Source organism: Canis aureus, chromosome 8, assembly GCF_053574225.1.
Source record: "Canis aureus isolate CA01 chromosome 8, VMU_Caureus_v.1.0, whole genome shotgun sequence".
Taxonomy (NCBI): Eukaryota; Metazoa; Chordata; class Mammalia; order Carnivora; family Canidae; genus Canis; species Canis aureus.
In genome coordinates, this window is record NC_135618.1 from 46,369,192 (window position 1) to 46,396,634 (window position 27,443).

Consider the following 27,443-nt stretch of genomic DNA (forward strand, 5'->3'; position numbering starts at 1 on the left):
ACCCTTAGGACCAGGAACAAGGGGGCCTCTCATCCCCCAGCTTCTCTGAGGAGGAAGAGGAGGAGAAAAAACCCCCACGGAGGAACCGGGCTAGACCACCTACTTGCTGCTCCTGGGCATCCTGGGCCATCCTCGGTGCTGGACCGCTGCTAGGGTGTCGTAAGGTAGTGATATCAGGTCTCCTTTTATTTTATTTTATTTTTATAGATTTTATTTTATTTGAGAGAAAGTGAGCAAGAGCAAGAGTAGGGGGAGGAGGGCGGAGGGAGAGGGTGAAGCAGACTCCCTGCTGTGGAGGGAGATCAATGCAGGGCTTGATCCCAGAACCCTGGGATCATGACCTGAGCCAAAAGCAGACGCTCAACCAACTGAGCCACTCAGGTACCCCTCGGGTCTCCTTTTCTTTTTTTTTTTTTTTTTCAAAGTGAGTCCCTTTGAAGGAAAGTGGTTTTTTTTTTTTTTTTTTTTTTAAGACTTTATTTATTTATTCATGGGAGACAGAGAGGCAGAGACACCGGCAGAGGGAGAAGCAGGCTCCATGCAGGGAGCCGGATGCGGGACTCGATCCTGAATCCAGGATCACAGCCCCGGCTGAAGGCAGCGCTAAACCGCTGGGCCACCAGGGCTTCCCGAAGGAGAGTGTTAAGTGAAGAATAGCACTAGTAGTAGGTGAATGATCTGTGTTTGGGTAGCCCGTTTGCTTTTACTTAGACTAGAGAGCTGCACTGTCCCATAGAGTAGCCGCTAGCCTCATGAAGCACTTGACATGCACCTAGGGCCGCCAATAGGGTTGCCGAATTCAGTAAACCCAGAGTAAATGGGAGTAAATACAGGACGCCTCCCATTCCCTAAGTGTGGGCTGTGCATGATGACTTCTTTCCAAAGAGGACCCCGTGGAAAGGTGTAGGGGGGAGGGTAGCTTTCCAGTGGAGAAACCTGACCCCCCACACCTCAGCCAGGTGGCCATGGTGGACATCAGCGGTCATGAGCCCTGTTGAGAGTGTGATCTACCCTTGGCAGGGTGTGGTGAGAATGACTCCTTCCCTCTGCTCTACCCCAGCTCTACCCTCCACCACAAGGAAAACATGAAATAAATCCTAGTTGATGGACATTCGACAAAATCCCTCACCAGTATGCCTCAAAACTGTCAAGCTCATCAAAAACAAGGAAAGTCTGAGAAATTGTCACAGCCAAGGTGAGCTAGTGTCACAGCCACATGTGGTTATTTAAATTGGGGCGGAGCCTAAGAAGACAGGACATCTCAATGCAATGTGGGAACTTGCCACAGAGAAAGGGTGCAGGACAAGAAGAAATCTATAAAGAGCATGAACTTCAGTTAGTAACGTTTTATATATATATATATATATTTTTTTAAAGATTTTATTCATTAGAGATACACAGAGAGGCAGAGACACAGGCAGAGGGAGAAGGAGGCTCCATGCAGGGAGCCTGACGTGGGACTCGATCCTGCGTCTCTAGGATCAGGCCCTGGGCTGAAGGTAGTGCTAAACCGCTGAGCCACCCGAGCTGCCCCGTTTTCTTTTTTTTTTTTTAAAGATTTTATTTATTGATGAGAGATACAGAGGCAGAGACACAGGCTGAGGGAGAAGCAAGCTCCCTGCGGGGAGCCCGATGTGGAATTCAATCCCAGGACCCCGGGATCACGACCTGAGCCAAAGGCAGACACTCAACCGCTGAGCCACCCAGGCATCCCCAGTTAATAATGTTTTAACCTGGGTCTATTGTTTGCAACAACAAATATACCATACTAATGTAAGACGTTATCAGTAGGGGGATCTGAGGGTGAGGTAGTTGGAAACTTTATACTTTTTTCACAATTCTTCTGTAGATCTAAAACTGGTCCCTCCTGTGTCCCCCCACCCCCACCAAAGTGGCTTTTATTAAAAAAAAAAATACAGGCTGCCCAGTTAAATGTGAATTTCAGATAAACTAATGCTCTTTAAGCACATCCCATACATTTGGGATTTAGTTATTCTAAAAAATTATCCATTGTTTGACATTCAAATTTCCCTAGGTGTCCTCCATTTTGTCGGGCAGTCCTACCAAACTGAATTCTCAAGTCTTTATTTTAATGAATTTGAACGTAACCAGCCCTGCGTGGCCAGTGGTGGTGCGGGGGGTGGGTAGGGTACTGGGCAGCACAGGTGTGGGTCATGTGGGTTGCTAGCCCTGAGGTCGGCAGTGAGAAGGCAGGTGAGGCTCTGGAAGCATCTTCTAATTCCAAGGTCCTCTTACTGCGTTCACCTGGTTCCTGTAGACAAGGACCAGTGCTCTGAAGGATGTGCTGGGAGCCCAATGGGGCAGTGTTGGGGCTCCAGGAGGCCTAGACAACCCAAGTCTCTGCTCAGTGTGATAGCTGGAAACTATGCTTTGAAACCATTGGTTATGGACCATCGTGCCACATAACAAATTGCCGCCAGCCCAGCAGCTCGTCTGATATGGCATGGTTGGGTTTTCTGCTCAAGGCCTCACTAGATGGAAATGAAAGTGTTAGGCCAGCTGAGCTATTTGTAGGAGGCTCTGGGAAGGATCTGCTTTCAAGCTCATTCGGGTTTTTGGCAGAATCCAGTTCCTTGTGGTTGCAGGACTGCGGTCCCATTCCCTCACTGGCTGCAAGTTGGGGGCTGCTCTTTGCTCCTAGAGACCACCCCCATTCTTTGGCCTTGTATCTCCTTCCATCTTCAAGCCAGAAAGTGTCAAATTCCTCCTGAGCTTCCAATCCCTGATTTCCCCCCCTGACCTCTAAGCTCCAGTTTATAGGTCACATAGGATAAGGCCTGTCTGTCTCAAGGTCAGCTAATTTGGGACTATGACCTCTCCAGATTCCCTTCATAGCAACACCTAGTTTCCCTTCCTACTGTTGGATTGGGTAACTGGGAACCACGTGTATACACCAGGGGTGGGGATCTTGGGATTAGGAAGGCATCTTAGAATTCTGGCCACCACAAGGACCTGCCAACCACAACCACGTAAGGGATAATGTGGGTTCTAAGCCAGATAACAGGGCTTCGAATCCCAGTCCTCCCCCCCTCCCCCTCAATGTCTGTGGCTTCTGGGACACCCAACCTCTGAGCCTCTGTTTCCTCACTGGCAAAATGGGAATAAGAGCGATCTTGTTAAAATCCTCACGTGGACTGTTTCTGGCTGATCACAGAGAGGTCTTCTGGTCATTCCCACTCCCCTGCTGCTGGAGCTGCCCTGCCCCGTTGCAAGACCTGCCTTGTCTTTGGAGGCGTGAGAATAGCGTTTTCCCTGCTTTCCCCACATTCTTTGCCTTTCTGGCTTTTGACAAGGCTCTTTAAGAATGAGCTCACTGGCTTGGGCTCTCGATCTCCCCGGTTTGGCAGGCTGGACCAGACTTGGCATGGGGGAGAAATGTCAGTGGGAAAAAATCTGTTAAAAAAAAATGTATGCATGTACTAAAATGCATATCCAATTCCAACATAAACATAACTGCACACGTTGGTGTGTGTTAATGAGCCCAATGTAGGAAATGTTTGGTCGATCTAAGTGAATTTCCATCTGCTCCCTCACTGCATGGCTTACGGAAGATGAGACTTTTGGTGTTAGCATTCTGCTGGAGGGAGGCCTTTTTCTGTGAGCATCCTGTTTATTCCATGGTCATGGGCCTTTAGAACCAAATTTGCTTGAAAGCCCTTGTGAACATATTAATGGAGAAAGATGGAACAAGGAATCTTGGGTAATGTGAAAGCAAGGGCCAGTTTTGCGCAAGTTCCAACATGGGTGGTTTATAACTAATTGGAAAAACATGACTCTTCTCCATTAACTTAATCCTTTCTGCTGTGCCCAGGACTTAAGTGTTCCCAGAAGGCTTAAGGGGGCGTAATTGGCTCCCAGGGTGGTCACCACAGTTACAAAAGGGGTGAAGAGCTCATGCCTATGCCCAAGGGTCTTTCAGGTACTGCCCACTTGGTCTTGGGGAGCAAGGACCCTGCCAATCACCAGCCTTCTTGGCTAGGGCTCAGGGCTAGGTGTCAGGGATGGCAGAGAGGAGGAATTTGTTCTGGCTTTAAATTTAGCCTTCAAAATGAGAGGCTCTGGGAAGCAGAGTTTGGGGCCCAGGCAGGAAAAGGAAAGAAGCCACATTGGAGTCCTTTCAGAGCCGAGGAACCCCCTCACCCATTAGTGAGAAGCACAGTGTTGGGTCCTTCCATCCTTGGATAAAGCTATTTTCAGAGACACAGAAGTGGACAGTTCTACTTTCCCTTCCTAGTTGGGGTTCTCTGTTTTCAGGGATGGATGAGCTGGCTGGCCTCTGGCCTGATCAGCGTCCTTCAAGAGAAACCTCTGTCAGCAGAATGAAACTCATGGCTGACACCACCAGTGCCTCTTGTCGGGTGCTGTAGTAGCAAAACTGCAGGCCTCCAGGCCAGAGGGACCTGGTGGGTCCAGGATCTGGCTTTGCCGGCTGGGCTCAGACCCTGGGCCTCATCTCTCAGAGCCGTTGGGTGGTTTCAGGATGAAATGTAGCCTGGGGAGCACCCTCCCCCCTCACCACAGAGCGTCTGCCCAAGGGGGGTGCAGACCAAGAGGTGATACTGTTATTAGAGTTATAAGAGCCTGTGGCTTACTTTCTCTATCCCCACTTCCTTCCTGAAACCCCAAAAGAGGCTTCTCAGGAAAGGATGGGCCTTTCAGATCTGGGAGCACAGCTGGGAATGGCTGCTCCCAGTTAGGTTAGCCAGCTAGAGCCCAGGGTGACTGGGCTGAGTTGCGAGTTTGATCCACCAGGGCCACTGAGGCACAGCCAGTCTACTACTGAGCTGGGCCAGCCATTATGCAAACACTGCCTTTGTTCAACCATGGAAGCTGTTCCAAATTTGAGAGGGGGAGAAAAGGATTGTGGAGACTTGTCCTGCTCAGGACAGCCTGACTCCCAGTTACCATGAGATGAGACTGGGTCCTGGGCCTCCCAGGAATTTTTAGTACAGATGCATGTGTATAAGAGGCCCTAGCCCTTTGGCACTGGCCACTCTTGTTCCTAATAATTCCACAGTTGTGTGAAACGGACCCACTCTTGTGTCAGTGGGATGCTAATCCTTAAACTAGTCAAGCTGTGTAAGGCTCCTTTAGGAAGTGGCTTCACTAGAGCCAGGGATGAGATTCTCCATTTGGAGGGGCTCTGAGGCTGGCTACCCCCTTGCTTTATGAAAACTTTGACCTGTTCCAGGCACCTGAGAAGCTAGGAATTAGTGGCTCTGGAGCAGAACAAGGTACATAACTTATGGGGCCCAGCATAAAATGAAAAGGCGGGGTCCCTGGATCAAACACTATTATGATTCAAGATGGTGGGACACCTGTGTGGCTCAGCAGTTGAGCATCGGCCTTCGGCTCAGGGCATGATTCCGGGATTGGGTCCTACATCGGGCTCCTTGTGGGGAGCCGGCCTCTCCCTCTGCCTGTGTCTCTGCCTCTCTGTGTGTGTGTGTGTCTCTCATGAATAAATAAAATCTTTAAAAAAAAAATTCAAGATGGTGACAGGGCATGCAGGCAGGTGTAGGGGTGCTGCTGAGCACAGGGCCCTAACTCTGCAATGTGCATGCCTACAAAGCCAGCCCTGATCTGGAGAGCGAGTACAGGGTGGGCAGCTGGTCTGGGCACACAGATGGGTTTGTTCACCCCACCATCTTTCCTGGGCCCACTGAGACTCATGAAACGAGGGGGGCTTTCCCTAGTCTAAGCTGAGAGGCTGGCTGAGTGTGATGTGCAGTAACCAAAAGGTGGGGGCAGGGCTCCAGACAACCTCTTTTCTTTAGGATAGAAGGTCCCTGAGCGTGGACACCTGACCTAATCATCTGTCACAGGGCTCAAAGCAAAACCCAGAAGACCGGACAATGATGCATTAAAATTGCCATTCCCCAGGTCAATGTTTTTCCAAAACCACCTGTGCTTTTGGGCTATACATCTTTTGTTACTTGTGTCAGAGAAAACTGACTGAATTGATGAACTTCAAAAGCAAATCCATCCCTGCCAAGAGATCCTATTACATGTGAGCATGGAAGGATAACCCGAAATGTGATATTTGCTCCTTGTTTTCCTTGCCTTTGGCCCACAGCCCGGGCATTCCTGCAAACGCTTTGCCCACGGCCAACCTTGGCTTCCACTGTTTCTAATGAATTCAGCTGTCATGCTTATTGCTGTTCCCATTAATGGAATGTCTTTCATCCTCAAGCTGCTTTTAAGATTTTTCTCCTTTTCTTTGATTTCCATTAGTTTATGATGTGCCCAGGTGTGCTCGTCTTTGTGTTAATCCTGTTTGGGTTTTACCGAGCTTCTTGGATCTGTGGATTGATATCTTTCATCAACTTTGATTAATTACTGGCTATTATCCTAAGATACTCCTCTGACCTATTCTCTCTCTTTCCTCCTTGTGAGACTCCAGTTGTGCGTATATCAGACAACTTGTCCTGCAGATCTCAGATGTGTGTTTTCTTCCCCCACCCTCTTCCATTTCATTTTTATTTTTTGTTTCTGTGCTTCAGTTTGGATAGCTACCATTGGCCTGTCTTCAACTTCACCGATTCCTGTCTTGGGCTATGTTCAGTCTGTGGTTAAATTCCTCTGATAGATTTTTTCATTTCAGATGTTTGTATTTTTCCATTCTAAAACTTCTATTTGGTTCTTTCATAAAGTTTCCATTTCTTTCTTAAATTTCCATCTCTTTATCCATCGTCTCATTTTACCTCTGAATTCTTTAAACTATTTTCAAGTCTTTGTCTACCTATTCCAGCATCTGGGTCATGTGTGCATCTGTTTTAATTAACTGCATTTTCCTCTTTCACACAGCTAGTAATTCTGGATTATATTGTTGAACACTGTGGGTGACATGTTGTAAAGATTCTGGATTAAATTATCTTCCTCTAAAAACTGTTGAGTTTTGTTCTTGCGGACCGTTAAATTGACTAACTGATCACCTTGAACATATCAAGGCTTGGTTTCAGCTTTAGTATGGGTATATTTCAGGTTCCCTCTTCCCCTCTCCCAAGTAGTAGTATATAACCCTACTCCTAAGGTGTGCTTCACACTCTTAAGGCCTGGATTTTTGGCGGTGTCAACTGAATGCCTCACATGATTAATCAGAATCTTTCCTCCTTGGGTTGGAATTGTATGACCTCTAATATTTCTTTTTATTTATTTATTTATTTTTCTTTTTTTAAAAAAAAGATATTTATTTATTTATTTATTCATGAGAGACACTAGAGACAGAGAGAGGCAGAGACACAGGCAGATGGAGAAGCAGGCTCCGTGCAGGGAGCCCGACGTGGGACTCAATCCCAGGTCCCCAGGATTAGGTCCTGGGCTGAAGGCGGTGCTAAACTGCTGAGCCACCCGGGCTGCAGCACCTGGGCCACCTCTAATATTTCTGTGCAGTTTACTTATCCCCCACCCCTCCCCACACATCCAAGCAGTTTCCCAGTGGACCTCAGAGTCTCATTCTGCACATACAGTCTCATTCTGCAGCTTAGGATTTGGCCAAGGATCTGAGGTGAACCTCTTTGCGCATTGCTGGGGCTCCTTCTATGTGGCTCCTCCTCCTCCTGTGCTTGCCCTGCAAGTCTCAGATGCCTTAGCATCCTTGAACTCTGATCTTTGTTATCTTCAGTTAACAAGACCCACTGCTCTCTGTTCAGGCTATGCAGCCATGCTCAGTGTCCATTCTTTTTCTCCCTTCCAAAGAAGGCATTGGTGAACATGGACTTCATCTCAAGTACTCCTCTTAAAAACTGCAGCTCTGTGCTGTGCTTGCAGGACTTATTGTCCTGCAAATGAGTATCTAATGTATTATGCTTAGTTTCAGAGTTGTGTATGACGAGAGGTAGCAATCCACTGAGGCTGGCTTGCAGATTTTAAAACTTTTTATTAGATCATAAAGTGTGTGTGTGTGTGTGTGTGTGTGTGTATGTGTATGTGTATGTATATTCTATATTTCTGGGGTTTGAGTCTTGCTTAGAAAGGACTTTTCCTACCAAGAGATGGTTAAAAGTTTCTTTGGGTTTTCTCCTAGTACTTTTACAGTTTCATTTTTTATGTTTAAATCTCTGACTCATCCATAATTCATTCTGATGAAAGAAAAAGGTAGAGGGGTCTAAGAGTGTTTTCCCCAGATGCTACCAAGTTGTTTTTTTTTCTTAAGATTTTATTTATTTTATTCATGAGAGACACAGGCAGAGGGAGAAGCAGGCTCCATGCAGGGAGCCTGACATGGGACTTGATCCTGAGTCTCTGGGATCACGACCTGAGCCAAAGGCAGATGCTTAACTGCTGTGCCACCCAGGCATCCTGCTACTAAGTTGTTCTAATACCAATAACTAAAGAGTACTTCCCTCCACTGATTTGAACTGAAGTCTTTCATTATATGTTAAATTCTTGAATGTATTATGTGTATTTTTGACTTCTGTCCCATTGATATGTTTTATGTATGTTTCCATACACATATTTGTAGGTATGAAATTGTTTTAATTAGTATAGGATCATAATCTGTTTTAGTATCTAATAGTGTTAGTTTATTCTTACTTTCAGAAAGTTCCTGGTTATTGTTGTTGTTTTTAAAAATTTCATGAACTTTAGAATCAGCTCATCTAGTTGAAAAATTATGTGTGGGCGCACACACAGAGACATGTATTTCCCTGTGGGGTATTTTTATTGAGATCATATTTACATGTTAAATTTAAGGAGTTGCTTTTTTAGTGGCTTTATTTTTATACATTGAAAATCACCCATTGTAAGTGTACACTTTGGTAATGTTTAGTGAATTTATAGAGTTGTGCGGCCATGACTACAGTCCAGTTTTAGAACACTGCTGTCACCCCAAGAAGAGCACCTGTGCCCTTTACTGTCACCCCCTGTTCTTACCACCAGCCCCAGGCAGACACTGTCCCACTTTCTGTCTTGGCCAATTTTCCTTTTCTGGACATTTCATGTAAATGCAGCCATACAACCTGTGGTCCTCAGCATCTGGCTTCTTTCACTCAGTATGTTTTTTGAGATCTTTCTCCCTTGTAGCAGGTACCAGTACTTCCTTTTCACTGCTGAGCAGCCTTCCATAGTATGGACACACCACAGCTTGTCTGTCTGTTCAGCAGTTGGTGGGCACTTGTGCACGAGTCTGTGTGAGCTCATGTCTTCATCTCTCTTAGGTAGCAACCTAGGAGAATTGCTGAACCATATGGAAAATGGGTGTCTAACTTTTTAAGGCCAACCTGTCTTCTTCCAGAGTGACCACGTCATCTCACACCTCCACCAGCACGTGTGAGGGCTCCCATTCTGTATCCTCCCCAACACTCAATATTGACAGTTACACCTCTCTAGTGTTGAGTTTTTTTAGATAAGAATATATGCAGTATGGCTTTCTTTACATCTGAAGTCTTTTATATCTTCCAGGGGCTTTAAAAAGATTTCTCCATCTGGATTGTATACATTTTAGCACATTTGCTTCTGGAAGGTGTTTTGTTTTGTTTTTTTGGAGTGGGGGTGTGGTTGTAAAGGGGATATTTTCTTTTGTTAACTTTTCCAACTGCTTACTGTTTGTACACAGGAAGGCTAGGTATTTGGGGATGTTACTCCGATATCCCTTAGTGATCTCTTACTGTCTGCTACATTTTTCCATTGCTTCTCTTGGACTCTCCAGAATAAACACAGTTCTTTCTCTTCTTTCTTTCTCCTCAAATTTCTTTTTTTCCCCTTAACTACTTTCATCAGCTAGGATCTTCCAAACAAAATAGTAGTGATAGGGGGCATTCTTTAGTTCCAGAGTCTCATGGAAACTTCCCTTGCTTCCAACCATTACAAATGATGCTGATTTTTTGGCTTGATGGACGTCTGAGTCTGTGATTCTGTCCTGTTAAGAAAGCATCCTCCTTTCTAATTTGATAAGAGATTTTGTTATAGGGCAGCTCCAGTGGTGCAGCGGTTTAGTGCCACCTGCAGCCCGGGGTGTGGTCCTGGAGACCCGGGATCGAGTCCCGCATCGGGCTCCTTGCATGGAGCCTGCTTCTCCCTCTGCCTGCCTCTCTCTCTCTCTCTGTCTCTCATGAATTAAAAACAAAACAAAAAAAATCTTAAAAAAAGAGATTTTGTTATAATGGTAAATTTTGTCAAATACCTTTCAGCATCTATGAAGAGCATGATTTATCTCCTTTAATACATTAAAGTAAAAGGTGTCCTTGTCCTACAAGGCTGGTTCTGGTGATTTCTCCCTTTAATGATCATGGTGGATTTTATTTGCTTATATTTTATTTGGGATTTTTGCACTGATTTTTATGTAAGCAAAGTTGGTCTGTGGTTTTCCTTTGCTGTAATTGTTGGCTTTCGATATCCTTGTCCCCATATGGAATTTAGAAGTGTTTCTTCCTCCTCTAGCCTTCCCCCAACCCCATCGGTTTATTTATTTATTATTTTTTAAAGATTTTTATTTATTTTTTATTAATGAGAGATGCAGAGAGAAAGAGGCAGAGAGAGAGAAGCAGGCTCCATGCAGGGAGCCTGACACTGGGGTTTCCAGGATCAGGCCCTGGGCTGAAGGCAGACGCTAAACCACTGAGCTACCCAGGTGTCCCTACCCCATGGGTTTAAATGGCATTGGAATTAACATTCCTAAAGGCTTGGTTGACTTCACCTGGGAAAGAACCCATGCCTGAGGTCTACCCTTCCTCTCAGATCATGACGGCCTGGGGGAAATAGTGGCATCACTAGAACAACCTCAAGTTTCTTCTGGTATAGATATTTTATCTTTTTGGCATGCTGGGGGGGGGAAAGTTTTCCTCTACCTTTCAAAGATTCTTCTGACTGGTCTGAGTTAAATTGACGTGAGACAGACTAACAAGAGAAAACTCAATTAATTTTATATATATGGGAATCCCACACACACATGAGAGGTTCAAAGACAAAGGAAAAATGAGGTCTATATGCTGTCCTGAGCTAAGAGATGGGATAGGGGTCTGGGGCTTCAAAGAGGGAAGAGGGCATTCTCAGAGCAATAGGGAGACCGGATGTTTGGTGATAAGATGTTTGCCCTGCCATACAGATGGATCGCTCAGATAAACCTTTATCTATGGTAATAACTCTTACCCTGGGAGAGACCCCACCATTTAGATTGTCTAGACTGTTAAGGGAGGGGCAAAATTCTCTTGAGGTTGCAGGGTTTCAACTGCCTTCAGCTCAAAATAGCCCATGTGCCAAAGTTGCACATTTTGGGGATACTTGTCCTGAGCTTCTTCAGGTTCTTCATACTCCCCTTCGTCCCCCAAAATATGTTTCCTCTAGGTTTTCAAGTTTTCTTGCATAGACTGTGGCCCCAGCAACCCCCTTCTTGTCTTGATTCGCTTAAACCCCCTTCCCCACCACCAAATAAAACAAGTCTTAAAGTGACTTCAGTTTAATACTTTTTCTATTAATTAATTTTTGAGAACTTTTACATTCAGGAAACATTACATTCTTCCAAGTTGTTCTTGGAGGAATAGGCCAAGATATACATCATCTCCCAGAGCGCCTGGGGCAGCAAGAAGTCACCAAAAATTGTCCTTTGCATTCAGCAGTCTAGGGTCAACTAAGGGCTCAGCTCTTCTCCTGAGGGTAGACCTGCTGGTCAGAGTGCTTCACTGTGACCTCACTTCTACCCCTCCCCTGTCTTTTTTTTTTTAAGATTTTATTTATTTATTCATGAGAAACACACAGGCAGAGACACAGGCAGAGGGAAAAGCAGGCTCCCTGTGGGGATTCTGATGCAGGACTTGATCCCAGGACCCCGGGATCATGACTTGGGCTGAAGGCAGATGCTCTACCACTGAGCCACCCAGACGCCCCTTCTTCCCAGTCTTTAAAAAATAACCAAGAACCGAGGTTAGGTAATAAAAGTTCACATGGGTTTCCCCAAGATGTGTGTTGACTGGGTCAGTTTCCTCCTTACTTTACACAATGGTCAAACATAAGCAGTTTTCCCTCGGCCCCTTTTGTTGTAAAACTCAGGCTTCACTCAAACCATCTCATGGAGTGTAGATTGGTTTTAAAAAAATACATTTATACTTGCTCACTATATGTTTTAATTTGCCCATAATCCCCCTGTACATGGCAAGAATGGGACTGATAGAGGTGAAGAGTAGCAAAACATGCTGCTTGAAAATATGCCCCGTAGGGATAAGCATTTGATGCAGAGGCAACTGAGAAGAAGCAGACACAGGAACAGGTCCTTCTGTGCTTTCCCTATTTGCCCAGGAGCAGGGCTAAAGGTATCTCCCTCCCCTCCCTGCCAGGAAGGGCACAGGGTAATTCCTGGAGACAACTCTAGTCCCTTATGAGCACCAGAGGCATCTGCAGTAACAAGCTCTGCTAAAGACTGGTCCTTAACCACTCTTAGTTCCTCCGTATATTTGCCTTCCCCTCAGTGTTCTGCCTCTAGGAGCTCAAAGTTCTTCTCTGACTTTTCACTAAAAAATGTGTTCTTTTGTTAACACACTCTCTACACACACACACATTTTTTATTTCTCATGTGAGTGCTCCTATGTGCATGCTTGATGAGTATGCTAGTAAACTTCTGTTTTCTTCTTGCCAATCTGTCTCTGGTCAGCACAATTTATAGGGGCCCCAGCCACAGAACCCAAGATGGGTAGAGCAAATGATTTTTTTTTTCCTCCCCTACAGAAGCTTCCTCCAAGAAATGACTTGCATGTTATTCTCCCTCAAGATGAAAAGCAGTCTCAAGTAGGAAGGGGTTACCTGCCCCCTCCCTCCTCTTCCTCACCCCCCCCCCTCTGTTTCCACCTTCCTCCTCTCCCTCTAGGCTTTTGTCCCTATAAGCACATACCACTCATGGCTACCCCCACCCGTCTGATTTCAGAAACAAAAAATTTCTTAGAGCCTGTGTCTCCTCCCTGTTATTTTTTTCTACTATAGTAAAATGCCTAGAACAAAAATTTACCATTTTTTTGAGTGTCTGATTCAGTGGCATCAGATACATTCAGATGTTGTACAACCCACCTCACTATTTTCCCTGAGACTCTATACTCATTAAACACAGTCTCTGTTCTCTCCTTTCCTTTTAATTTTTAAAAATCTCTGGGACAAATAGCATCATACCAATTATAAAAGGCATCTTTATTTTTTTAAGTTTATTTTTCTTTCTAAATAAAATTTGTTTTAAATAGGCTCCACACTGGCCTTGAACAACCCATGACACTGAGATCAGGACCCGAGCTGAAACCAAGAGTCGGAAGCCTAACCAACGGAACCACCCAGGCGCCCCCAAAAGGAATTTTTAAAAGAAAAAAATCACCTACAGGGTGATCACTCTTCCTTATGAGCTGTTTCCATTTTCCTATGTCCCCTACCAGTTTTTGTCAATATATAGTCCTTCTTAGTGCAGCTTTTTGCAGTCTTCTGCTTTACTTGGAGGAGTATAATCTTTTTTTCTCATGTTAATATATTGCCTCATGTTGGACTTCTTGACAAATGAGTTCGAGATAGTGTATCAAATTAATAGACCACAACTTTAAAAAATCATTTCCCTGTTAGCGGTCTGTGATTTTTCATCATTTTGACTAATGAAGTTATTTTGAAATTCTTGGGAATCATTCCTATTCCCCTCCCTCCCTAGTTTTGGATAAAGTCCCAGGAGTGAGGCTTATAATGTCAAAGAAATGAATGGTTTTAAAAAGATGGAGGAGACCCACTAGCGAGGTATTAACTGAAACTGCCAGTGACGGAATTTGAGGGCTTCAGTTTTGCCCACGGCCTCACCAATTCTGGGTATTATTACTTAAATACCTACTCTGCAGCATAATAAAATCACCGTTATGTTTCATTTAGTTAGTAAAATTACATTTTCTGCCTCATGTTTACTCCTTAGCTGTTATTTCTGCTCTTTTGCTCGTTCTATCCTTTACCAAATGACTCCACAGAGACTGGATTTCTAAAAACTTTATTTGCACCTGCTCTTTATATGCTGTAGACATGCCTGTAGGTATTTTTAATGGAATCACCCCCAGCCACATCCATTTTTCTTTAAATTCTGCGCATGTGCATGCACACCCAGCCACACACCCCAAATTGCAAAGTGTTGGTTTTTGTCATATCTGCCTTGAGAAAGGAGAACTGCACTTCCCCCTTGGGGTCTGGGCGCGTGCCCAGCCTACCGCCCTTTTCCTGGTAAGTGCTTGGCTGGGGACAGAGTGTGGGAGGCAGGTTGTGAACCCTCTTCTATTTTCTGTCTGGACCGGAAATCACAGATCCTTTGAGCAGATCTAAATACTGAGGTCACGTGGTTATAACCCATGGGCGTGTCAGACTCTGAACTGCTCAGCCTACCCCCGCCCCCTTCCCACATTCCAGTAATTTTACTTTACACTGTGAACAGTCTTCTTACTTCCTCTTCCTCCTCGGCTGGTTTCCTTGGAAGCAAGGCCTAGCATAGCACCTCTGATGGTTGGGGGTGCCTTCCTGATCACATGTGACACAGCTCATTGGGCATTTTAATGTGGACTAGGAGAAAATGAATAAGCACTACAGGTATGGATGGGGACAAGGCTAACATGCACTTGACTCTCAGTGTCAATGGTAGACTATATGGTGCCCAGCTCTTGCAAACCTAGGAGGTGGTGACTGATGCTGGAAGCCTTGAGGGTCCAAAGGGCCCAGATCAGTGCCAGCAGACTGCCAGTCTGCTGGTTGGATTACCTTGTGTAAGTCTGCTGGGCTCTCTGAGCCTGCCTCTTCCATCACACGGGGGCATGCATTCCTCACTGGGCTATTCTAAGGTCTGAGAAAAGATCAAACATCTTTCAAAGAGCGGTGTCTGGACTCTGGGATCTTTTGGTTGTAACCCATGACGCTATGGCAAGTGCTCAACAAATCAGAACACCCCTCCTCCTCCCCCTTCCCTCCAGTGTGTGGGAATGTGCTAGATGGGCCCCAGGCATGCCTTCTTCAAGAAACTCTCACACTCTCTAGAGTTCCTTCTTTGAAACTTTATTGAGCATCTGCCGTGTGCTGGGGATTTCTGTGTGGGGAGGCCAGGGCAACTGAATCTGGCATCCGACCTTCTGGTTGCCCCATTCCTCCTGTCTGACACTTTGCTCTGTGCTCTGGAATCTGGACCTTAGGACTCTGTGTACAGAGGGCTTGAGGGAGCCTCCTACTGGTGGGCAGATTTCACGGGCACCCAAGCCTCTCCCATCTTTCCAGTGGATGGTTGGTCCCATCAATCCAATGGACGTGTTAAGGGAATCCACCATATATGTATTTTTCAGACAAAATTTCAAAGGATCGGTCTGCCTTCCTAAAGAAAGGCTGTATCCTTGGGGCCTGAGTGCCCCTAGCACGTGTCTGTGGAAACCAGCCCCTCAAAAAGGAGGCCTTCTCAAATGTCCCCCAAACATTCAGTTCCAGGGTCAGCATCTGCCCCAAAGAGGACACTCTCCCACCAGGCTTATGATGAAGAGATTTGGGACCATGAGTCTGCCTCAAGGAGTCTCGTGCTTTAAGGGAGATGCTGCAGAAGGCCAGGGAAGCCAGTCCCACACCGGGAAGACCCCATGGCAGCCCAGGCTCACACACAGTGGAGGCCTCAGATGCAGGAGCTGAGCAAGAAAAAATATCTTGGGTAAGAATAGTTGCTGGAATGGAGTTCCCTCTTCTGAGGTGGGCCCAGCGGGCCAGGCTGTCTCCTAAAGAGCAGTGCAGGTGTCGAGGAGGAAGGGAGAGAATCATCCAGACCAGTTGTGAACTTTATTATCCCTAGAAGTATTTTGAAATCCTTGAGTCTAAGCCCTCATTTGCTATAGCAATTGTGATCTCTGAACCTCCTGCCATTTCATGCTGGCGGTTCTGTCCCAGCCAAGAATAAGAATCCAGGTCTTGCTGAGGAGCTGGGATTGATGGGAGAGGAGGAAGGAGTCTGAAATCATTGGCAGTCTGGTGCTGGCTTGGGGAGACTCAAACTGTAAAGAGAAGAGAAGGCTGTGCTGTGTACCCAGAAGACAGGGGCCCTCTGTTTGCAGCTGCAGCCGTGTCCGGCCCAGTGTGGCCCTTATTAAAAGGACCTCTCCCCCTTTGGACAAGAGCAGCAGGTATGGTCAGGTGGTTCCCTACACCTGTCAGCAGAGAACCAAGACATGACACCCCACCCCCACCCCGGAGTTCCCAGCCTAGGGGGAGGGCTGAGCCCCAGCACCAGAGGCTTTGGGAGCATGGGGGATGCACCTAACCCAAAGTGGGTTGTTTAGGGAGTCATGCCTCAGCTGACTCCTGGAGGATAAAGAGAGGGTATCCAGGTCATGAAAGCAGCAGGGACATTTGGATGGATCTAGAATATTTGGTGACCTCTGGGTGGTTTCCCTCCACTTTCAGAGCAATCCAGCCTCCTCTGCCCCTCCGGAATCCCTGGCTCACGCTGGAGTGTGGATCTCTGCACCCGCCCTAGGCAAGCCATCATTGGTAGGTGAGTTTTTAAAGTTTTTCTTTCAGATCTCTTCTACTTCGTGGTTTTTTTTTTTTTGTTTTTGTTTTTTTTGTTTTTTTTTTTTACTGGTCTAAGTGGGGATGGGGTTGTGAATAGAGTGTGCAGTAGAAGCAGAGACACTGTATCTTTTTATCTGGCTGCTGACCTCAGAGGGCTTCTGACGTGTCACCACCCAACTGTGGTGTTAAAGGCTAGATACCAAACCCCTAAGGGAGGTCCCACCTATCCGTCCTTTGTTATTTTTGAAAATAAAATAGGAACATTAAAGAATTCTATTCAGTGCCTTTTCTGTCCTCCGCAGAGAGATTCTACTTGTGGTTCTTTTCCAGATAGGCTCTACTTCCAAGCTGCCAGTCAAAGTTTACAGTCCGTGTCAGATAAACCCAGTCGTGAATGAATTCCTGCGTGTTTGTGTCTGTCTGTGCTGGTTCTTACCCTGAGAATTCTGTCTCTGTGCTCATTTTGTATAGTTACATTGCTTATAAGTACAGTGTTTATTGTCATATCACCACGTCTAGCATGGAGTTGGTGCTCCACAGACATTCTTTAGTTTAAAAAATGTTAATTGCTGTGGATAAGGGCACAGGGCACTGTTAGTATGTTCACAGTGTTGTACAGCCATCACCACCATCCACCTCCAGAACTTTTTTTTTTCATCTTGCAAAACTGAAACTCTGTCCCAGTTATGCAACAACCCCCTTTACCCACATCCCCCCTTCCACCAGCCATGGAGACTTTGTCTCCGTGATTTTGACCCCTCTAGCTGCCTCCTGCAAGTGGAATCATACCACATCGGTCTCTTTGTGACTGGCTTCTTTCATTTAGCATAATATGCTTAGCGTCATATGTGGCAAGTGTCAGAATGTCTTTCCTTTTTAAGCATAATGTTGCATCATATATATCACATATTTGCTTATCCATTCATGGGCATTTGGATCGCTTATACCTTTTAGCTATTGTGAATAGCGCTGCTACAAATGGGGAGGTGCAAATATCTGGGTCTGTACTTTCAATTCCTTTGGGTATATACACAGAAGTGGAATTGCTGGATGATATGGTCCTATGTTTAATTTTTTGAGGGACCATCATAATGTTTTTCATAGTGGCTATGTCATTTTCCTTTTTTTTTTTTATTTCTACCAAGAGTGCACAAGAGTCCAATTTCTCCACATCCTTGCTAACATTTATTTCCTAATTTTTTTAATAGTAAACATCCTAATGGATATGAGGTGATATGTCATTGTGGTTTTGATTCACATTTCCCTGACGATGAATGATATTGAGCATCTTCTCCTATGCTTGTCAGCTGTCTGGATGTCGTCTTTGGAGAAATGTCTCTTTGGGTCTTTCGACCATTTTTTCTAACGGTTTTAGATTTATTTTTAGTAATCTCTACCCCCTGCCCCCAATTGGGGCTCAAACTCATGACCCTGAGATCAAGAGTCCCATGTTCCTCTGACTGAACCAGCCAGGTGCCCCTCTTTTGACCATTTCTTAATGAAGTTGTTTTGCTGATAGTAAGTTTGCAGTTCTTCTTTATATATTTGGGATATTTACCCCTTATCAGATAAAATTTGCAAATATTTTCTCCCATTTCACAGGTTGCCTTTAATACTCCGTTGATTGTGTCATCTTGTGCACAGAAGTTTTTAATTCTGATGAAGTCCAATTTGTCTTCTTTAGTTGCCTATGCCTTTGGTGCCCTATCCAAGGACTCTGCCAAACCTAGTGTTGTGAAGCTTTCCCCCTGTTTTAAGGGTTTTATAGTTTGTTTTTATATTTAGGCATTTGATGCATTTGAGCAAGTATTTGTATGTGATGTAAAGTAAGGGTCCAACTTCATCCTTTTGGGTATAGATACCTGTTCCCTGCACCCCACCCCACCTCCCCACTATTTGATGGAAAATATTGTGCTTTGTCCATTAAATGGTCTTGACACTCTTGTCAAAAATCACAAGGTTTTACTTCTGGGCTCTCTATTCTATTCCACTGGTCTGTATATATATCTTTGTGGCAGCACCATACTGTTTTTATTACTGTAGCTTTGTTATGAGTTTGAAACCAGGAAGTATAAGACCTCTAACTTTCTTTTTCAAGATTGCTTTGGCTATCATATTCCATACGATTTTTTTTTAATTCTGTAAAAGACTATTGGGATTTTGATGGGCAGGGCTTCTTTAAATCCCTAGATCAGTAGTATTGACACCTTAATGATGTTAAGTATTCCAATCCATTAACATGGGATATTTTTTCCATTTATTTGTATCTTCTTTAATTTTCAGTGATGTTTTATAATTTTCAGTGTATAAGTCTTTCAGCCCCTTGGTTAAGTTTATTCTCAAGTATTTTATTAATTTTAATACTATGGAAAATGGAATTATTTTCTTAACTTCCTTTTGTTTTAGTGTATAGAAGGGCAACCAATTTTTGTGTTGATTTTGTATTCTGCAACTTGGCCAAATTTATTAGTTCTAATACAGTGTAATCTCTAGGGATTTCTGCAGGCACATAGGAGATTATATATATATTTATAAAATATATATACATATTTATATGTGCATATATATATATGATCATTTTTGTCTGAGAACATACATAACATCTTCATAACATCTTCCTTTCCAAATGGGATGCCTTTTTTTTTTCTTGCCTAATTGCTGTGGCTAGCATTCCTAATACTATATTAAAGAGAAGAAACCAATATAAACATCCTGTTCTTATCCCTGATCTCAGAGTAAAAGCTTTCAGTCTTTTGCCATTAGATATGTTCTCTCTGGGCTTGTCATGTAAGCATTTTATTAGTTGAAGTTTCCTTCTAGTCTCCGTTCGTGGAGTGTTTTTATCATGAAAGGGTATCAAATTTTTGTTCAAATGTTTTTTTCTTTTTTTGCATCAACATAGGCAAGCATGTAGTTTTTGTCCTTCATTCTGTTAATGTGGTATATTCTATCAAATAATTTTTCTATCTTGACCGATCCTTGCGTTTCAGGAATAAATCCCACTTGGTTGTGGTGTATAGTCCTAATACACTCTTGAATTCTCTTTGCTAGTTTGTTTGTTTGTTTGTTTGTTTCTTTCTTTCTTTCTTTCTTTCTTTCTTCCTTCCTTCCTTCCTTCCTTCCTCTCTCTCTTTTTTCTTTCTTTCTTTCTTTCTTTCTTTCTTTCTTTCTTTCTTTCTTTCTTTCTTTCTTTCTTCTTTCTTTTCTTTCTTCTTTCTTCTTTTCTGTTCTCTTAGGATTTTGTATCTATATTCATCAGGAATATTGGTCTGTAGTTTCTGTTTCTTGAAGTGTCTTTATCTGGCTTTGGTATAGAGGGAATGGTAGCCTCATATAGTGGATTTAGACATGTTCCCTCTTCAAGCTTTTGTAAGAGTTTGAGGAGGATTGCTTTTAATTTCTTTAAATGCTTTGTAGAATTCATTAGCGAAGCCATCTGGTCCTAGGATTTTTTTTTTCCTTTATGAGGAGGTTTTTAGTTACTATTTCAATCTTCTTGCTAGTTATGGGTCTGTTCAGATTTCTATTCTTTCATGATTCAGTCCTGGCAAGTTTATGTTTCTAGGAATTTATCCATTTCATTTAGGTTGTTCAATTTGTCATACAATTGTTCGTAGTACTCCTAAAATCCTTTTTATTTTTGTCAAAATTGGCTGCAATGTCCTCCATTTCTGATTTTAATGAATACTTTTTTTTTAATTAGCCAATCTAGTTAAAGTTTTGCCAGTTTTTATTGATCTTTTAAAAATTTTGCTGACTTTATTCTTTATTTCATTTATCTCTGTTTGAATCTTTATGATTTCCTTCTGCTAGTTGTGGGTTCAGCTTGGTTTTTTTGTTTTTTTGGGGGTGGTGTTCCTTAAGGCATAAAGGTAGGTTGTTGATTTGAGATATTTTTTTCATGTAAGTATTTACAGGAAAAGAACGTAAATTTCCTTCCTGGCATTGCTTTCTCTAAATCCCAAGGTTTTGGCATGTTGTTTAATTTTGAACAATTTTTTATTTTTCCAATTTTCCACCTATTATTGATTTCTGGTTGCATGTTTCTAGGAATTTCTTTCCATTGTGATTGGAAAAGATAGTTGGTATGATCTTAGCTTCCAAAATTTATTGACTTATTTTGTGGTGGGGTGCCTGGGTGGCTCAGTTGGTTAAGCATCTGCCTTCAGCTTAACTGAAGGTCATGATCTCAGGGTATATCTCCTGCTGTTGTTGGGTGGAGTGTTGTGTGTATGTTAGGTACAATTGATTTGTAGTGTTGCTCAAATTCTCTTTTCCTTTAGTGATCTTCTGTCTGGTTATTCTATCCATGGTTAAAAGTGGGTGGGTCATGAAGGGTTTAAGGTCTCAATATAGAACATCTTTTTCTCCCTTCAATTCTGTCCATGTTTGTTTCAGATATTTAGAAGCTCTGACATCTGGTGCACATATGCTTACAATTGTTAGATCTTGGTGAATTGACCCTTTTATCATTATGTAATGTCCTTTACCTTGTAAAATTTTTTTTCTTAAATTCTATTTGTCTGATATCAACATAACCACCCCTGCTCTCTTTGGTTATTATTTGTATAGAAGATCTTTTTCCGGGCAGCCCCGGTGGCGCAGCGGTTTAGCGCCGCCTGCAGCCCAGGGCGTGATCCTGGAGACCCTGGATCGAGTCCCATGTCAGGCTCTCTGCATGGAGCCTGCTTCTCCCTCTGCCTGTGTCTCTGCCTCTCTTTCTCTCTGCATCTCTAGGAATAAATAAATAAATAAATCTTTAAAAAAAAAAAAAAAAGAAGATCTTTTTCCATACTTTGGCTTTCGACCTATGTGTGTCCTCAGATCTAAGTGAGTCTCTTGGGTGCCTGGGTGGCTCAGGTCATGATCCTGGGGTCCTGGGATTGAGCCCCTTATCAGGCTCCTTGCTCAAGCAGGGAGTCTGCTTCTCCCTCTCCATCTGCTGCTCCCCCTGCTTGTGTTCTCTCTCTCTGTCAAATAAATAGAAAAAAATCTTAAAAAAAATAATTACAGATTTATAGAAAGTTCAAGGATAGCAAGTATAGAGGGTTCCTGTGTATCTTTTATTCAGTATTTTTAATGGTCACATCTTCCATAATTATTAGTACAATATCAAAACCCTAAAATTGACGTTGGTAGAATGCATGTATATAATTCTGACATTTCATCACAGGTGTAGATTCATGTTACTACCACCACCACAAACATCTCCCTTGTGCTACCTCTTGGTGGCAGCCACAAGCATCCAGCAGATGCTAATTTATTCTCCATCTTTATAACTGGTCATTTTGAGAAAGTTATATAAATAAAATCTTCTATGACCTTCTGAGTTTGGCTTTCTTTTTTTTTCTTTTTAACCCCTCAGCATAATGCTTTTGAGATTCATCCAAGTTGTTGCCTGTAGAAATAGTGTGTTCCTTTTTTAATGCTGAGTAGGATCCCAGGGTATAGGCACATAACAAAATTTAATTGTGCACCAAAGGTAGGCTCTTTTGGTTGTTTCAAGTTCTGGGCTATTATAAATAACAGTGCTATGAATAACTATGTACAGGCTTTTGCATGAAACATGTGTTTTAATTTGTCTGGGATAAATGTCTAGGAACACAATTGCCAGATCATATGTTAAGTGTATACTTAGCTTTTTTTCCAGACTGACTGTACCATTTTACATTTTGCCACCAGAATACATGCTCCACAATTTTGCCAGTATTTGGTGTCATGGTTATTTTTTAAATTATTCTGATAGATTTGTGGTGTTCTCGTTTCTCTAATGGCTAATACTGTTGAACATTTTTTTGTGTGTGCCACTCATATGTTCCTTTAAGTGAAATGTCTCTTTTTTCCCATTTTCCATTTAGATTGTTTTTTTTTTAACTGTTAAGTTTTAGTTTATATATCCTAGATAGGAGTCCTTTGTCAGATATGTGGTTTATAAGTATTTCCTTTGTCTTTCCATTCTCTTAACAAGGTCTTTCACAGAACAAAAAAATTCTAATCTTGATGAAATCTATTTTTTGGTGTGCTTCACTAACTTCACTAAGCTTTGCCTGATGTCTTTTAGAAGTACATTTTAGCCTATAGATTCAGTTGATTGGATGGCTATGAGATTCTTTAGGTTAAATATTCTTAGAACCATCTGAACAGATCATATTTAACCTCTGAAATTTATCAGTAACATTTTCAGATAGCTTTTTGAAATCTCTACTAGATCTGTAGTTTTGACTTCTTGTTCATTTCTTCCTATTTCATTAATTTCTCTTTAATTTCTCCCTTCTGCTTCCCCTGGTTTCACACTGAGGACCAGCCAACACTTTCTGTCATGAATTGAATAGTAAACACACTAGGCTTTGCAGCCAGATCTGCAGTTGCTGTTGCAAAAATACTCTGCTGTTGGAGCACAAAAGCAGCCACAGATGGCATGTAACTAAATGTGTGTGGCTCTGTTCCTTTAGTGTGTGTCCATCAGTAGGAAAGCTATTTTCAGATCGCTTGGTGCTAAAAATTTGTTTCATCTTTAACCTTAAATCATAGTTGAGCTGGGCATAAAATTTACTGTCTTCCCTCCTTGCTGGTGGGAGAAGAGTTGTCTGTCTTTGAAAGATCACTTATTTTCCACCCTGATATGTCTTAATAAAGGTTTATTGACAGTATTTAGGATACCTTGTGCTTCTGGAACCTGAGGAGTTCCTCTTTATTTTCTCATTCTGAAATTTCTATGAGACTCTTATGTCTTCCAGTTAGTGAATTTTTTCTTGTGTTGATTCTGTTTTAAAATATTTATTTTCAGAGAGAGAGCTCGAGTGGAGGTGAGAGGGAGAAAACCTTAAGCAGACTCCCTGGGATCATGACCTGAGCTGAAATCGAGAGTTGGACACTTACATATTGGGGGCATCTGGGTGATTTAGTGGGTTAAGTTTTAAATTTCAGTGACTATGTATATTTAATCTCAAATTCTAGCCTCTGAAGGTCTTACCAGATGGGAAAGAGTCTTTCTTTGACTAGGCTCTACTCGGGCTCCGTGGAAATCTGTGAGGCCCTGGCTTTCGGGGGCTCCATCTCTCCATTAGCCAGGTTTAGCAGGAATGATGTTAGGTCAGTTGAGCCAGAATAACTGGTCACCTTGCCATCCAACAGGGTTCCTCTGCTCAGTCTGGCCTGCCTCCAACTAGATCCCTGGCAGTTCCATTTAGCCAGGACTCCATCATCTGTGATGGTTCCTCTTAGCAACCTTCCATCCACAGACCACCACCCTGTTCCTTGGCTCTCAGTCTGCACTTTTCCCTGTTGTATTCAGAGTTGAGCCCGATCCCACAGCCAAACCACAGTGGTCCCTATACCACTATAGGAACCCCGTGCATACAGCCTGCCTTACCATTCTTCTACAAGTGTCATGTACAAATAATTGTTCCTTTAACAAGGAGTCCTACCCCGGGAGCCCCGGAAGAGCAGGTTGTAAATTTTTGGGAGGTGAGTTTATGGTTGCCTGAGCTATTGTCTCCTGTGTCAGATGACTCCAGGGTCACTAGACTTGGCTTGGACAGTGGGGAGTCTTCAGGCTTCTTTTTCTCTCAATAAGTACTCCTTTGCACATAACTTTGTTTTGACTCTTAGCTCCTGCCAGGCGGACAGATACTCCATTGTCCTACAATGAGCTAAGAGAAAGGAACTAGTTTTCCCTTTGGGAGGGAAAGCACGGGTCAGCTGGATTGACAGCTGGGGCAGCTTACCACACTGTGGAGGAGGGTCCAGGGGCACGAAGCCCCGGGCACACAAGTGGATGTAAGTGGCTGCCAGGTTACAGGCAGAGTGGAGCTCCTGGGTGCCACAGGTGTCCTGGTTGCACAGGCCAAGGAAGGGTGTGGGGTCCACCTGCAATCCAGCATCCACAGTCATGGTTCTGGCCCACTGTACCATTGGGGGTAGCACAGAGGAGGAGGGCCAGAGGCAAGGTGGGGGAAACTTTTGGTCCTTTGGTCTACCTGTTGCATGGCCTCTGTTGGGTTCCAGCCCCAGCCTCACACTCACCACTCTGAAGCAGTTCCCCAGGCAGGAATGAGGGTCCTGGAAGAAGGCCCAGCAGGTGAGGCTCTGGGCTGGGCACTCCTGAGGTTTCTCCATGGCCCTGCAGTCACCACCTACCTAGTGAGACAAATCTAAGACTCAGGCCTTCACCTGGACCTCTTTCATCTTGGGCAGCTAGAGCAGGTGCATCAGCCTCTGGAGGGGATGTCCACCCCCTGGGCCTGAGAAGTTGGCTCCAGAGTATGTATGCCCTGAGCCAGTCTCTGCACCCAGCTACCACTCCCTGGTGATGCACAAACCCTAAGAGAGGAAGGGCTGGCAAACCAGCTCACCTGCCAGGCGAGGGTGAGCTCCTCCAGGCTCTGGGCCACTTTGCCATCTGGCAGCATCCACTCATTGGCTGCCTCATTGTCATTGGTACCTAGAAGGCCAGCAGACACACCTGTGGGGAAAGGGGCTGTGTGAGAGCCAGGGGTGATGAACCCTCCATGCCTATTCCTGTGCCACCATCTGGGCTCTAACCCTTCATTAGAGGGAGAAGAGAAAGGGGAAAGGAAGGGCAGAAAGCATTTGTGCCCCTCCCTGGACCCTCCCACTGACTGCAAGCCCCAGCCTTGAGTGGCCTGGGCCGGTGGGAGAGTTGTTCATTAACCTCAGTCAGGTCATCCACTCTGGGAACAAGAGGGGGATGAGAGGAGGAGGAGACTGTGGTATTACAGCAGGAGAAACAAGGCCAATGGGCACAGAGCAGTATCTGCCCATCTGCCTTTAGGAACTGTTGCAGCACGGGCATTATCTAGCAGGGAGAGATGGCCTCTGACCATCTAGCTATTTTGAGCCCTTTGGACTCTGCTTCTTTATGCTGGCTCAGGTTGCAAGCCCCAAGGAGCAGCAGCAGCCTGAGGGAGTCCCTGGAAATCCCGCCCCCAGCCTCTTGAGGACCCCGAGAGTGCCATTCATTGGGAATCTTCTGGCCTCAACCCTGGAAGCTGGCTGTGGTCTCGGCAAAGCCAACTCCACTGGCTCGGAGGCTGCCAACTGGGCCCAGACCCACCATGGAGCCAGAGGCCCAGAGTCAGGCTGCAGAGGCCAGTTCGCACATCATAGGTGACTGAGATGCCGTCCTCACTGGTCAGTTCGATCTTGGGAATGTCCCCCCTTGTCTTAGCAGGTGGCAGATCCAGGTGTGGACAGATCTCCGTAGGCAGGGAGGAGTCGTACAGCTTGTAGGTCTGTGGGTCAGACATGGGCTGAGCAGGACAAGGGGTGGGCAACATGGCACACCAGGTGGGAAGGGCCTGGGGCCTAGAACATGGGTGTGTGGATGTGACAGGAGGCAGGAAAGCAGCCTCCCCTCTCGCATGCTCACCTTTAGGCTTGGGTAGAGGACCAGGGTCGTGTGGTTCAGCTCCACGGACAGGGATGTGAGTCCTGAAGGGGCCCGGTTCAGCGTCAGCGAGAACGTGTTGTGGGCGAAGTCCTTGGCCAGCAGCAGACTGCCACAGTGGCCACCAAGACTCCACACCTGGCCATCGAAGGTTACCACATGCCTGTCCCCGGCCACCACAGCATGGTCTGGGAAGAAGAAATCCCTAAGGCAAGTGAGATGGGTCCCTCTGCCCAGGGGGGCTCTAGGGTGTCCTCTTGGGAAGCCCACATGCAGGAGGTCTACCCCCAGCTCTTCTCCCCTCAGCACCCAGAAGTAAGCTGTCTACAGCCAAGTCGACAATACACAGAAACAAAAGGCTGATACACGCGTGAATCTTGAAAAGGTTCTGTTGGGTGAAAAGCCATCACAAAAGGTCACGTGTTACATGATCCCATTTGTACGAACTGTCCAGAGTAGGCAAATCCACGGAGCCAGGAAGTAGACTGGTGGGAGCTGAGGACTGAGGATGACAGCTAAGGGGCAAAGGTCAGCTTCTGAGGTAATGAAAATGCTCTAAAATTGACTCTGGTGATGGAATGTGCACCTCTCTGAATATTTTCAGAGCCACTGAATTATATGCTTAAAATAAATGGTGTGGTATGTGAATTATGTGTCCAGGAAGCTATTGAAAAATAATCACTGTGGAAAAAAAATGCACAAAACTATGGCCCAGGGCTGCATCCAACACAAGGAAGGTACCATGGGGGCCTGGCTCTGCCCTCTTCAAGGTGGGCAGAAGATGGTCTGAGAAGGAGCAGTGTGACCCGCCAGGCCAGTACTGCTGCTGAGCAGTGGCTCGGGGCGGCATCTGGCTGGGCCAGAGTGGGGGAGCACTACTGGACACCTACCAGGCCCAGGAGCTGCTGGCCCGCCCAGCCTCACACGGAGGGTCCTGTACACCCCTTCGTGAGCAATCAGAGCTGAAGGTCACACGTGTATGGAAGTCCAAGACCGGCTGCTCCTACCTCTCCGTGCTGTCTAGCAGAGGAAGTAACCCTGACCCTAGGAGGGCTACTGCTTGTCCTGAGCCTCTGCCTTCCCATGGGGATGATTATGAAAACCACACCGATGCACCAGGCCCACCTGGCCCTGGGTGCCACACCTGCCCCCGGACTTGAGATGTGCCCCAGCATCGAGGATTTCAGCTCACAAACTGCCTGTGCCTGGCACCCAAAGGAGTGAGCCCGGTTGCCACCTCCACTTGACAGAAGGGAAACCGAGTCCCAGAGAGGTGGGAAGACTCGCCCAGGCCACACTGGGGCCTGAGCTAGATGCCAGCTCCCCAGGGGCCCCAAGCCTCCAGAGCTGCATCCGGTCCTGGCACAGCCGGTGGTGGCCGGCCCGGCCAGACCAAGAGTCTGGACTCAATTAGTGGCCTTCCGGCCCCAACTGGAGGTCTGCCTTCTGCGGCTCCAGCCCAGTCCAGGGGGAGGGAGTTGGCCCCGAGCCGCTTGGCGCACTTCTGTGCGGGGCCCCACGCTCAGGCTTGCCTCTTCTGGAT

General features: G+C 45.0%; 1 protein-coding gene and 1 long non-coding RNA gene across 3 annotated transcripts in view; one reads left to right on the forward strand and one right to left on the reverse strand.

Annotated features, from left to right (window-relative positions):
- Positions 1 to 512: 512 nt before the first annotated feature.
- LOC144318999 (uncharacterized) lies at positions 513 to 26,548 on the forward strand. 2 transcript variants are annotated; one of them, XR_013384927.1, is made up of 5 exons: positions 513 to 1,195; positions 15,415 to 15,634; positions 16,381 to 16,471; positions 25,889 to 26,110; positions 26,207 to 26,548. It is a non-coding gene; the product is annotated as an uncharacterized LOC144318999 (long non-coding RNA). The 2 variants fall into 2 exon arrangements; XR_013384928.1 differs by lacking the exon at positions 513 to 1,195 and adding an exon at positions 14,128 to 14,541.
- Positions 14,874 to 27,443, reverse strand: part of LOC144318994 (uncharacterized) — a 143,575-nt gene continuing 131,005 nt past the window's right edge. The window contains exons 62-67 of the mRNA XM_077906642.1: positions 25,883 to 26,088; positions 25,568 to 25,745; positions 24,846 to 24,955; positions 24,517 to 24,630; positions 24,219 to 24,360; positions 14,874 to 15,971 (exon numbers count right to left, since the gene is read on the reverse strand). Coding sequence (XP_077762768.1) covers positions 15,967 to 15,971; positions 24,219 to 24,360; positions 24,517 to 24,630; positions 24,846 to 24,955; positions 25,568 to 25,745; positions 25,883 to 26,088 — 755 coding nt within the window. The 3' untranslated portion in view covers positions 14,874 to 15,966. The remainder of the gene's footprint in view (positions 15,972 to 24,218; positions 24,361 to 24,516; positions 24,631 to 24,845; positions 24,956 to 25,567; positions 25,746 to 25,882; positions 26,089 to 27,443) is intronic.